The sequence below is a fragment of the Dromaius novaehollandiae genome, chromosome 27 (genome assembly GCF_036370855.1).
Source record: "Dromaius novaehollandiae isolate bDroNov1 chromosome 27, bDroNov1.hap1, whole genome shotgun sequence".
Classification (NCBI taxonomy): Eukaryota; Metazoa; Chordata; class Aves; order Casuariiformes; family Dromaiidae; genus Dromaius; species Dromaius novaehollandiae.
In genome coordinates this window covers 3571379-3584595 of record NC_088124.1, presented here as the reverse complement: position 1 = coordinate 3584595, position 13217 = coordinate 3571379, and the positions used below count along the sequence as shown (strand labels likewise).

Genomic DNA, 13217 nt, shown 5'->3' with positions numbered 1-13217 from the left:
GCCTCCCTTGGCACCTTCCAGCCCGTTGCAGGCTCCATCCCATGCGGCTTGGTGGGCACGGGGGAAACCACGGAAACCTGCCCGCTTCTCCGCTGCAGCGACGGCCAGTGCCGTATCCTGTGCTCCCGAAAGGCCCAGCGCTCGCGGGGAGCCCACGCGGTACCGGATCGTCTCCGTGCAAGTCATTTCTGTCCTGACGCGCTTCGCGTGAGGGGACCGTGGCCCTCGACCACCGCAGAAGAGGTGCAGAGAAGAGCCCCAGCAGGCTTAAGTCGTCTCTGTGCCGTTGACTTCAACATAACTGTGGTCGCTTCCTCCAGCTGAAGGGTTAATCCGCTTTCCGACGAGGGAAAATAACGGCTATATAAGACAAAACCTCGAGGAGCAGATTCCAGCTGTGATCCAAGGGAGCCTTTAGACCTGCAGGTAAGGCAACATGACACCAAGGTTTCGGGCCAGCTTTTGTCTTCTGTTAGCGCAGGAGAGCAGAGGCCCCTCCAGCCAGAGCGGTTTGCAGTGATGAGCACGGGTATTCGCCGAGGCCCGGGGGGTGACACGATTCAACCCGCACGCTGTGGGACGGTGCACAGCCCGCTTTCCCCGCTGTAACTCACCGAGTGTGCGCACACCCACAGCGTGCACAACTGGACAGGAAGATTTTCTCCTAACTACAGCAGCCATCACTTCATGGACCAAAAAAAAGCTGACTTAAAACGAGATTTCTATAACTTTTAATGGACAGTGATCTGATCCCCTTAAAAAAAAGAATTCAAAAAGCAGGAAAAGCAAACCCAAGCAGTTCATAGGTGACTGTAGCAACTATTTGACTTGGCCTCCTGCCTTGCCACCTTGCACCACACCCAGCACATCGAATCACCAGGCAAGAGTCACGGTGGTAAGATGACCTCCACTATAGCAATGGCTCACGTTATTTGCCTGCTCCTAAGATAGTATTTGAAGGAAGGTGTGATCATATTGTCCTGCTTTGATGAGCTTCTGACAGGTTGCAACCCTAAAGACAAATAGATCCTTTCAAGCAAATAACGAGTAAATGAAAAGGGAGGAAGAGGGTGGGAGGGAGGAAGGGGAGGCAATCTTAACCTATCCAAACACAGAACGGTCTTGAAGACACCTGCGAGCAGCAAGCTCAAGGGGTGCATTCATTGCAAGGCACAAAATAAATACCAATAGGCACAGGTAGCAGGATGTCTGTTCCCAGAAAGCTTTCGGACAAGCTTAAACAGTGCATGAAAGCTCCAGGCGCTTATTCAAATGCTGAAAAACAGAACCAGCACACACACACGCACATTGAGGCTTCTTGCAAGGATTAGCAACAAAGTCGCATGTAAGCAAAAGAACAGCTTCATCTAAGCTGCTCCAAAATACAGTTTATATAGGCAAATGTTTGGGCTCAGTGCCCTGAACAATAATGGCTGGCTTGTGAAAAGCAGCTCAGCCCAGGGTGACCACACAAGCATCTCCCAAAGCGGAGACCTTCAGATGCCCCCATCCTGATCCACGAAGAGCACTAAATACTCCCTTAGTGACAGCCTGGACATATGAAAAAATTAACTTCATATAAAATCCCTTTACTGACTATCCAAGAGACTCACGAAACACTCGGCAGCTCAGTCTGCTGCTGGCCGGAGTCTCCGGAGCCTCCAGAGGCCCTGGCTGGTAGCCTGGGGAAGCAGGGTAAGAGACCACGTGGGGAGCATTCAAGGACCCAGCTGCAGCTGCGGTATTCTTTTGCACTGGTGACTCCCTTATAAAGGCCACTAAAAATCAGATTTCCACTCCCCTTCTGCCATCTGCATCTGGACCTCTCAGTGCTGCCTCCCTCCCACCCGCTCCAACCCTGATGACAACCGGCACGAGGCCGCAGTTTTTGCCGAGATGGCACTTACCTGTCGCCCAGGCTGGGCATCGGCACGCTTTGCTCAGCGCTGAGCCACAGCGACGTACGAGCGTACACGTCAGCCGAGGACTGGTTTTATCAGGAGACAGCAGCTTTATTGTGAAGCAGTTACCTGACCTTATAACAAGGGCCACGATTCCACTGGCAGCACTTGTGAATGTGTATAACCACATACCTTTACGCAGGTCATTGCTGTAACTTGGCAAAGGATAAGACTGCAGTGTCACAAGTGTCTTCTATGGCCTCTAATTACCCAAGATCTTGCAAACCCAGACAGAAGGAATGAGTCTGAGCACAAGTCTGCTTCTCTCTGCTTCCTGCTTTAGGAAACAGCTGGCCCGGTGCTAACCTCACACCTTGCATCAGCAGGGCCCTCACGACCAGGAACTTCCAAAAGTTTCTCCCTGAGCAGTTACCTCCTGACCTCTCCCAGCCCCTGCAACTGCTCTGCGCAGGCACTGTGCAACCCCAGCAGGAATCCTCTGCCAGGAACAGATGCTGTGATGGGAGCCCCCTCTCTTTTTAACAGGTTTTCCTGCCCCCCTCCTTCCCCTTCACAGAAAGAGCCATACGGTCTCTCTGCCATTCTTGGGATGCAACTACTTGGACTGGAACATTTGTTTGATAAACTTGGTACACACGGAATTTCTTCTTTTTAAAGCATGTTGGGGTAAACCCAGGGATAGCATTGTCTTTAGGGACACTGTGCCTATAGATGCATCTTAGCATCTGCAAACACCTTGGATATTGAAGTGAGAAGGGTACATTTAGCTACAAGATCAGAGACTCAGAAGTTTTTGGAGCTTCAATAAAACTCTCAACAGCTAAAGAACTTTTTTTCTGTGTTAATTTAATCATACAAATATTCATTTATACATTAAGGAAAAAGCTTCCTTTTTATTTTTTACCCCCAATGTGCTATCATAGGACTTCTCCCAGACTCAATGAGGCAACACACCATCCTGTTCTACACATGCACTCCCCCCGGAGAGAATAGACAGGCTGCAGAACCACCCACTCACTCACACAAGAAAAAAAATTAAACACACAACGGAAACCCAGACATGGGACAGCGTGCATTTCCTAATCCTGCAGACTCCAGCTACTCCCATGCCCACATGCTCTCAGACCGCGCAACCTTGCCCCTCTGTGGGGGGCTGCATCTTCCAAACCCTCGAGGGGTCTGGATGCAACTCTCCCGAGCTGTGGGCAGCAGATCGCAGCTCTCCTTCCTCCTAGTGTGGCATTGCCAGTTTGGGGCTAAGCCTAGGTATGTCATGCTTCAACTTGCCTAGGCTGAGACAGGGTGGCTGGACTACCACTGATCATATCGTCTCAGCTACGCAGCTCCAAATCCTAAATGGCTCATGCTTGACACAAGGATCCATTTTAGAGGCCATCAGAAGTGTATTGTATTACCCCTTTTTCCATTTTTAAGAGGGAGGGAAGGAAGAGCTTGCTCTCTCCCTCTTCTCAAGACTTCAGGGCAGATGGCATTATTAAGAGACAGGAGCCAGTTGCAGCCTGTGTCTACGTCCCCTCTACCAGTGGGTGCCAGCCCCATCCCTCCCCCAGTCAAGGAGCACCAGCCTCACTTGGGTGACGTGTCCTCTTCTCCTGGCTCACCAGTCCCAACCAGCCATGATTTCCTCGCATTTCCAAGAGGCCTGAGAGCTCAATGTGCTTAACTCACCTGGACTGAGCTACCTGCACTGCTGCACACAGAGCCTCACGCTCGCCAGCAGACGTGGCATTCAGCACTCACGATAAAGCAGGCCATGCTTCATGCATCCCTGCTAGACTCCGTGAGTCTGAAGGCATCAGTCCTATAGAAACCAGTGCAATCAGTGCCCTGAAGTCACCTGGGAAGAGCTTTTCTGAGCATAGCTCACATCCCCCTTCTTAAAAGTTAGAAACCTGACAGCAAGAGCAATTTGAGGCCGGCTGCACCACTAAGCTCCAAGAAACCAGAAGAGACAAAACCACCTTTGGCCTCTGTGAAACAGCTTTTACTAGAGGAAAAACCCAGAGAGGTAGGATAACCACTAATTTAAACATTCTTCTACTGTCACAGCAGGGGTTATAACCCTAACCCTCAAAGCATTTAGAGCACTTTGCAATCATCTGCGGGGCAATCATTCCCACAGACAAGAGTGCTTGCCCTCAGCTACCTGGGGAACAGCCGTAATGTGAGTAGCAAGAGGCTGCAGACTCCAGCAGCAACTCAGATGTGGCCCTGCCTTTCTTCACACCTCGGAATAAGTGACCCTTGTCACGAGGACACCACAGACTGAAAACACTTAAGAGGAGAGCGAATTCAAATCTGTGCAGAACAAGTACGCCTTCTGAGTGGGAAAGCACACGACGACCTGGGGTGCATGCAAGCTTCTTTCAAGAAAAGGAATTCAGCCTTAGCAGCAGAAGCACAGGAACACAAGTGTGCAGCCGCTATATAAGGGAGGAGCATCCATGCCTGGGAGCAGAAAAAAGCTAGAGTGGGGGTATCCGAGTTCAAGGGTCTCCCAGCTGCCTCAGCTGGCACAAGGCAACAGTCGCAGCACCACATACAGTATGCAGACCCAGAACTTATCCCCCACCCCCTTCCTCACACAGCTGCTAAAAGTAGCTAACAAAGGTAAGGAATCACCTTGTCACTTGGACAAACAGCAGTCTCCAGTGTTTTAAATGCTTTCAGAAGGGAAGTGGCAGTATTATAAGAGGTGTGATGGTCAGGTATGTTTTCATGCCTTTAAAGCTTGTCACAGTAGCCAGCTGCTCAAAAAGGAGGGAGTGGAGAATGAATCCACTTGCCCATGCTATGCTATAGCGATGCAAATCATTCCCTAGATTCAGCTACTGAGAGAAGACAACTTACCCAGGGCAAAAAGATTTTTTATAGGACAAGAACCAAGCGCTACAGCTGCACTAACCAGTGCAGCACCACCTTCCACATTTACATTTCAGGGCAGTTCAGTCTGCATCTGTACCAGCTCACCCAGTTCTAGCAAACTGCCATGGTAGACACAGGTCTCCTTGCCAAACCACACGTGCAAATGGTGAGCAGTCCAAATTTCTCTTTCAGGTAGATAACTTCTTACGTTATACTTGTTTCTCCCTGCAAAAATTTTTGAAGGCAGACTTCAGATAACATGGTGACCTTTAGCAACCAAACCTCTGAAACACAAACAGAATCTATCAGCTGTTTCCATGGAACTAACAGCAAGCACTTAGTCTGCTTGGAGCTACGTCGTCTTAGTGTTTTCCCAAAGGTCCAATTTTTCCCTCTGTTAGATAAAAGGAACTCCCACTGTCCTCTTTAAAAGATCCATCTGTATGCACTAAAAAGATAAGAGTCCTCAGCAGCTGCAGTGAAAATGAATCCCCCATTCAAAAGCAACCAAGAAAAAACCAGTCAGGAATAATCAGCCTGACGCCACGCACCACGCAGCAGGCCCACGCTCTGCTCTCAAAAAGGAGCAAGGAGACCGCGCTGGAAAGATTCGGAAGAAGGTAGCAGGGGCTTTGCATATTATTGTATCTTTGGCAGATGGCTGTTCTGGCCTTGTTCAAGTTTCTGAAAGAGACAGTGCCCCCTCACCTTGCTCCCCTTCAGCACGGTCTGTGGTGACACAGTGCTTTAGAAACCCATCGTAGGACTCAAGGCTGTTCTTCTCCTCACATAGGACTTCCTAATCCATAACTCCATGGACACACACTGGAGGAAGAGCAGAGCAACCTGTCTGAGGAACAATTCCTCCTCTGAAAACAAGCCCTGGAGAGCCCATTTAGAAGGTGAAAGCCTCAAAAAAGCTACAAGCCAGTAAGATAAAGGCGAATGAATACAAGGCAATACAGAATCCAGCTGATGATACTAACTCTTGCTCTACATTCAAAAATGCAACAAATTAGCCTCTGCTTGCTAAGCTAATACTTTATCACAGGAGAAATGAATTGAAACTTATTCTGCATAAGAGAGAGACAGCGATAGAAGATTCAAACTAAAAGGACATGACTTCTGTAAAGCTTTACAACTACTGTCAAGTGAATTATGCCTACGGAAAGATAGTTTCCTCTTGGCACGAGACTGATACGCTTGCTTGGTTGTTCTAGGCACAGCTACTGTACGTCAAGAGTTAACAAAAAGGTACTTAAAAATTCTAACCACATAGGACAGCTCTGGAACTTTGATAAATCTCTTTCTTCTTAACGAGTACTTCATGTACACGGGGAAGGGAAATGAGCCCTCCATGTTGTCTTAACCTAGTCCCAGAGTTTCCAGCTGTGATACTGAGACCTTGTTTCAGCACCATTTCCAGTGACATGCAGGACAACTAACAGCAACACCCAAACCAAAAGGAAAAAATAGAAGAATTAAGAAAAGATTAAAAAGTTGGTAACTAAAACCAGCAGGTGCTATTAAAACGCAGAGCTGGGTGAAGACCCACTCTCTCATTAAAAATGTCCAACAAAAATAAGTCACTGCACAAACCCCAGAAGATGCTAAGCAAATTCCCATTCGGTAGCAAGCAAAACATGACAGTTCCATAAAAATGCACGCTGTCCCTTAATTAAAAAAATATGAACAGGAAACAAACAAAAATTAAACATTTGCTCAAACTACAACCGCTCTGTAGGCAAATTTTTTTTCCCCAAAGATGGCTTTTTCATTTTAATCTTTTTAAACTTAAGCTACCTAATTACGTGTGAGAATGACTTCTAAAAAAAAAAAAAAAAAAACAAACCCATGGTGTTGGTGTATTTTCTTTCTCATAGCATTAAACAACACTCCTGAAATTCAGCATTCACACATGCATACTTAGATTTTGTATTTTCCTCTGGAAACAGCTAGTCTTAAGTTACTGGGTTTTTGTTTTGCTTTCTTCTTTATCCAGGATACGGAGGCAGAGAAGGGGGCTCCACGTTGTGTCTGTTTGCCACATGAATCCCCCTCCCTTCCCCCATAAGTCAGTTCTTTGTTAAATTCTCCTCTTGTCGATACCCGTTTTTTGTTTTTGTGTTTTAAGACTGTCCGAAGGGATAAGGACCGTGGAAACCCTGAAAGAAAGTTGGAGACATAATCAATTTCAATAGGCAAGAAACAAAACTGATTAGTGTATGCCCATAAATACTGACCGTCCCATCCCAGCACTTCTAAATCAAATGCAACCCTTTACCCACCACAGGAGTGACCTCTGTTGTCCAGCCATATGAAACTCTTGAGACACAGGGTTCAGTGCTTGCTGTTGGTCTCCTCAGAGAGCCACTTACCTCTTCCAGCTGTCATTTAGACCAGACAACAGCCAGGCAAAGTGTTTCTCAGGTGTCTCTGGGCCACAGGGCAGCTTGGGAGGTTTTCTACATCAGAGTAGCAATCCCCTACAGATGCTACAGTATTTGCAAGGCCAAGCAGGTGTAGTTTCACCAGTCTATACTATGCAGCAAGCAGTTAAGTGAAAGGTTGTAAGCAGTGGAAGAGTATTTTAAAGAAGAGCGTTTTGAAATCCATGTTCCCACCTGCCACCTTCTCAAGGCAAGGATATACACTTTCTTCTAGCAAAAACCAACCACAACATTTAATCAAAAAATTAAAATACTTACTACACAATCCATTTTCCCTTCTTTACATTCTCAGGTGAGGGACCTAAATGCCAGATCTAGTAACAGGTCTCAAATCAACAGGAACTCTTTTCTGCAAGTTCTTACGTTCAAATGACCCATCAAGTTATTTCACCAGGGAGCGAAAGAAAGAGACCAACAGGAAGGCAAGAGATCTAAGTCACAGAGATACAAAGTTTGACATAACAGATGAAGATAGACACCAAAATCCTGTCAGATCCAGATACATGCTCAGGTCAGAAGTGAGACGAGAGAGAAAAGCTCGTTATATTTCATTATCAACGCTGGAAGACAATTAGGCAACTGCTTTTTTATGCGGTCTGGCTTCTGTCTACGGTGCTGCTGAGTAAGACGTAAGACGACGAGAGCACAATTAACACAAAGCCACTCTGTGTCCTCAAGTGAAGTGCTGACTTCACTTTTCACCATTTCACCTCCAAGGGGACAATAAGCCACCCATCAAAGGAAACATTGTTTCCGGCATGTTTTCCTGTAACCCCATAACAGCCTGGCTGCATGAGCCACACAGCCATGAAGCAATGAGTCCTTCATATGACTCATACAAAAAAAACACAACTGTGTTAGTTTAAGTCCAACTGCAAAACCCCAAGTTCAAGAGCTGCAGCCAGTGAGGAAAAGCGTCTTCCCCTAGGATTTATCGCATGACACGGTACACGACAACTGTAAAACGAAGCACTCCCAGAAGCTCTCAAAATTTCAGCACGGGACGTGGATTAACAGACAGTATAACAGGACATCTTGTGAACAGAGCGCAAAATAGGAAAAAGTTTGGAAGCTTAGAAATTGCTGTTTGCAGACAGAAATCTGTGCAAGTGATGGGAGAAAAAAAACCCCAATGCTTCTGCTCTAGGAATATGCTGCACTGCCAGTTTGTGAGAGCAAGCATTTCAGAAGATCAGCACCCAGCAGATGCCAGAAGCAGAGCTCAGCTCAGAAAGCAGTACTTCCCACCAGGGAGGGAACGTTTCTGAGAAACAGTCACAGAAATGGGAAGAGCAGAAGAGAAACGGTGTGTTTAAATAATGCACATAGGCGAGCAACATCAACAAAAAATCACAGGACACACATGGAAAACAACATTGGAAAACAAGGTTAGGAACAAGATACTAAGCAGCCTCATTTCAAGGGGGTTAAGCTATTCGTACCTACCATTGCTCTACACGGGAAAAAACAGGATTTGTTGCCCATTACCTGCACAGACCTTTGCCAAAATTCACCCCATCTTTTAATCGCAGATACTGCAATTAAATGACCCTGCTTGCAGGCGTGCCCAGCAAGCACCACAGCCCTACGCGAGGGGTTGCAACAGCAGCGGCTCGCAGCTGCCTGCTCCCTCTGCCGGGGGCTGCGCGCCGCACAGCACGGCCAGCGCCTTGCAGCCGAGGTCATGTGCGCAGGCCACCAGCCCCACGACACCTGCATTGCCTCACGACATTAAAAGTTGCCACGGTTAATAAGCCCAGGACTCCGGACTGTGCACTGAGGCAAGGCAGGCAGGAGGACAGTTCATCAGCCCATGCTGTCATACGCACAGAGAAACCCTGCGAAATGGCTATTTAACCTTGTTTTCAGTGAAAACCTTCCTCCGGGTCTGCAGATACTGTTTTCTGCAGTATCTAATTTAAAGCTTCCCAACTATGCTAATACTATGTTAATTAAAAACAGAATTTAGCTCACCTTTAGTGTCAGATTACTAAGTATATACAGTTTTGTACCCCGTGCTACATAGCACTAAACAGCCTGGCATCTCCAGGTGAACTTTTCTGACTACTTGATCAATTCCAAGAACAAACTTGAGATCCAACTGAAGGTAGTTTCTTTGGATGCAATGAATTTCCCTAAAAAGAAGCCTTGAGTCTTTGGTCTCGGGATTACCATATGCAGCTCTGGACAAGAAGAACTCTTCTTTGCATCTCATTTACCCAGGAGATTTATTACTGTACATAAGAACTTAAGAAATTTTTTAAAATTCATTTCCGCTCTTTAAGATCAAGTGCAGATTTGGTTTTACATCAGACTTAACCTCCCTATAAAGACACAGATCTCCTGCGCAGGGGAAAAAATTTGTTTTAACCTGACATTGTGTCAGGAAGCATAGCATTTCACATTTTTACGGATATTTCCTCCAAAAAATATTCTGGTGAAAACAATCGAAATTCTGCATCCTATAACCTGCTCATTAAGCTTTTGATTTTTTTGGTTAAGTAACCAGGACATGGATAGGAATAAGTGACAATACATGTTTTCAGAACCGGATTGCAGTCTAGGACATTTCACGTCAGGTGCTTGTATTGACATCCTTCCTGTGACATCCCAGAGCAAGAAACTCTTATCCTCCTCTGTAAGTGAGGATACTTTCTTTTTTCTTCCTCTTATTCACCTGATCCAGTTAAGACTGCAAGCTCTTTGCAGCAGCAATTGTTTGTGACACGTATTCAATGTGCACAGTGTAATAGCGTCTCGATATCTGACAACTTCTGCTATTTGTGCTGCAGCAGTAACAATCTCCGCGATGAGACATCTTCAAAAGTAATAGTCCCTTGTATGCAACATTTTACATCACAAACACGAAAAAACTTGCATACAACTGCAGTTTTTCTGAATTATTTCAGCTGAAGAATCACACTATTTTTGGCAAATTCCCTTCTATTCTCAAAGCGAGATCACTGTTTTTATGAAAAGCTCAGCTGCAGCTTTGCAAATTTACTTTTAGTTCTTCCATTATCTTCCATAGCAGTAATTGCTAACTTGCTACTGAAAACACACTGGCTATTCAGACAGATAAATACATGAGAACAGAGGATCATGTTTTTCGAGAGAAGAGTCGACATGAGAATTATTGATATAAATAACCGTTTGACTTCAGTGTCTAAAAGGAAATCGAGAGCTTTTGGAAAGTTAAAGGCCTCTGTAAATGCCGAGCTCTTTCCACGCATTAAATGCAGGCACCTGTGTCAGAAGGAAGGCACAACAAGCACAGCAAAAACACTGTATGCACATTCACTATGCCACCCGAATACGATTTGAAGAACAAACAGAAGCGTCCCATCTGCTTTCTTAACTGAATGGTTATAAAGTAGACCATTTTTAGTTAATGTTGAAATAAAACCAAGATTAAGTTAACCTTTTATAAACCATCACAACACAGGCTTTCAAATAGCTATCTTTATTTCACCTTTGTGGCTGAGCCGATCAATAAAAGGTACACTTCCAGAGACAGGAGTTTTTGATGCACAGCTGCAAAGCGATACAGGAGTCTCCCAGCACACACTGACAGTAGCATCAGACAACACTACAAGTCCCCGCTTCCTCACCACCTCCTGGGCCATTCCTAGCCAGCGCTTCTCCAAACTACGCAGCAGTCTCTTGACTAATTTTTATGTAAACTGAACACAAACAGAAGAACAAAGTATTTAACATTTTTTTTTTTTTAATTCCATGCATGCTGTGCAAACATGGTGTGGCAATTAAGACCACCAGAAAGTTAAGAACCTTCTCACAGTGCAGCCACTCTTGCAGCTGGTTCAGATGCATGAACTGATTAGGTACATGAGGGTTCAGGTACACGGTTAAGTTACCATGCAACAACTTAGCTGTTGTAACTTAATCAACCGCGTGCTTTCAGTCTGCAGAGATAAAAGAATAGGGAAACTGCTGGCCTACAATGGAGCAAAGTTAAGCTAAAATCACATTATCTCACATTTCCCACAGTCCAAGAGCACGTGGACTATCGGTTTTCATGGATGAGCTAACATGCAGCATCCAAACACATTAGTCTTTCACCAAAAAAGCAGACCTGCTCATGCAACATCAGTTTAGCCTGCAGACACTACGCAGCAGTGCGGCTGTCAAAGAGCAGCTATGGTAGTTTTGAGTCCTGACTTTCTCCCACTTTGTTCTAAATGAGTTTAACCATGTGGTAACGAGCCCAGTTTAAAGCCCAGATACAGGGATGGGGGAGTCTCTTCTAAATGAAAGCTAAGGGGAAAAAATAATAATTAAAGTCATATTTCTGAGGCATCGTCCTTACCCAAAAATGATTCGGTACCCAAACAGTAACCAGCAGAAAAAAAACTGTCTCAACTCTGCAGAGGTACTCCAAAAATCTACAAACTGGAGTGCCCTCCTTTGGAAGAAGCACGCATCTCAGAGCAGCAGCAACTTTTAAACTCAGATGAGAGAGAGGAGGCCAGTTAAAGCCTTTAAAGATGGAGGGATTTTTGGTTTTCCCTTAAAGGAAACTGCCAAGTAGCATGGATCAGAATTCAGTTGCACACAGAATGAAATAAAATGGGGAGCATAAATGTAGCAGGAAAAAAACGTTAAGAATTTAACTTTGTGAACTCCAAATATGCTTATATTTCATAGGGCTTTTAAGAGTAGCATGGGCAATGCACAGAACTGGTTAATATCTGCCAAATTGTAGCATGTCCTTTATTACGGCAGTGACTACACTATTATTTTGTATGGGTAAATCCTTGCAGAATCAGAGCTTCCACGTGCAGCTTTCTACATTTGACAGAAAGCAGCAGCTCCTCAATGCAGATGGGTGGGCAACTAAATTTACCAACAGATTTAGATAGTTTCTTTTAATGCAAATGACAAGTACACTCTGGATGTCTGTATACAGCAATCTACTTCAGCTCTTCCTAGAGGCATTTAAACCTGTAGGTTTCTTTTCTTAGTTAAGAAATTTAACTCTAATTCCCCAGGCACCATAGGACTGCACCTTGTGCTTTTAATGTAAAAGACAGTCACAAGAGAGCAGCAGTGACCTCAACAACGTTGCTATGAGACAGGAGCGAGTAAATAGAAGGAAGCTATATTAGCCACATCTCTCCTGAGAATACAGAGAGAAAGTGATTGCCAAATAGGAGAACAAAATACCCATGCATGGGTATATCTGACTGTAACACAGCTCATCCCTGTCCTGAGATAAGCACTATCCTGCACTTAAGTACACGCTTAATTCTAAGAACATGCAAAAACACTACTGGGAATGAGTATGATAATAACATGCTTAAAATGATGCCTTGAACACAGACCCTGATCTACAGTCCTCCAGAGCTTTATTGGTAAGGTAAGCCGGGTGGACCCAGGGAAGCCACATACTGTAGCAGGAATAAAGGTCACATTCAACTTGTTTTGACTGTGTCACAGGTTTAATCTTATCTCTTTATAGCGAATTCAGTGTTGGTTTTTCTTTTCTTTTTTTTTTTAAAGTTTATTTCACTGAGCACAGCATCCACATCACGTTCTCTATGCTTCTGTAGAAAAGCATTCTGAATGTTTCGCATGCGAAACATTAATATACTTGTCTAATTCAGCAGCAGATGGCAAGTCGGTGTCACAGAAATCCTGACTCCACTGGGGAATTTTAGAGGACAAGTCACACCTGCTCAGTTGTACCAGAGGGAGAACTAACACAGACAAGGTTTGGCAACTTCTAGCGTGTTTTACAGCTGCAATTTACCACCAGCTCTTAAGATGCCAGAAACTACGAATTTTGTCTCCAAGACTTCATGGTCTCATGCAACTGCATGGTCAGGCTTCTCCAAGATCTCTTGGCAGAGAGGAAGCCCCAGTGATGATCTGAGAAACATTTAAGGGCTTATATTACTTTTAAATATGGGATGTAGGCCCTTCTGAACATCTTAACTAA

The 13217-nt window shown here is 45.1% G+C and overlaps 1 protein-coding gene across 1 annotated transcript in view; it reads right to left on the bottom strand.

Annotated features, from left to right (window-relative positions):
• Positions 1-3946: 3946 nt before the first annotated feature.
• Positions 3947-13217, bottom strand: part of ILRUN (inflammation and lipid regulator with UBA-like and NBR1-like domains) — a 34654-nt gene continuing 25383 nt past the window's right edge. Inside the window, exon 5 of the mRNA XM_064498329.1 lies at positions 3947-6973. Within this exon, the coding sequence (XP_064354399.1) occupies positions 6938-6973 (36 nt within the window). The 3' untranslated portion in view covers positions 3947-6937. The remainder of the gene's footprint in view (positions 6974-13217) is intronic.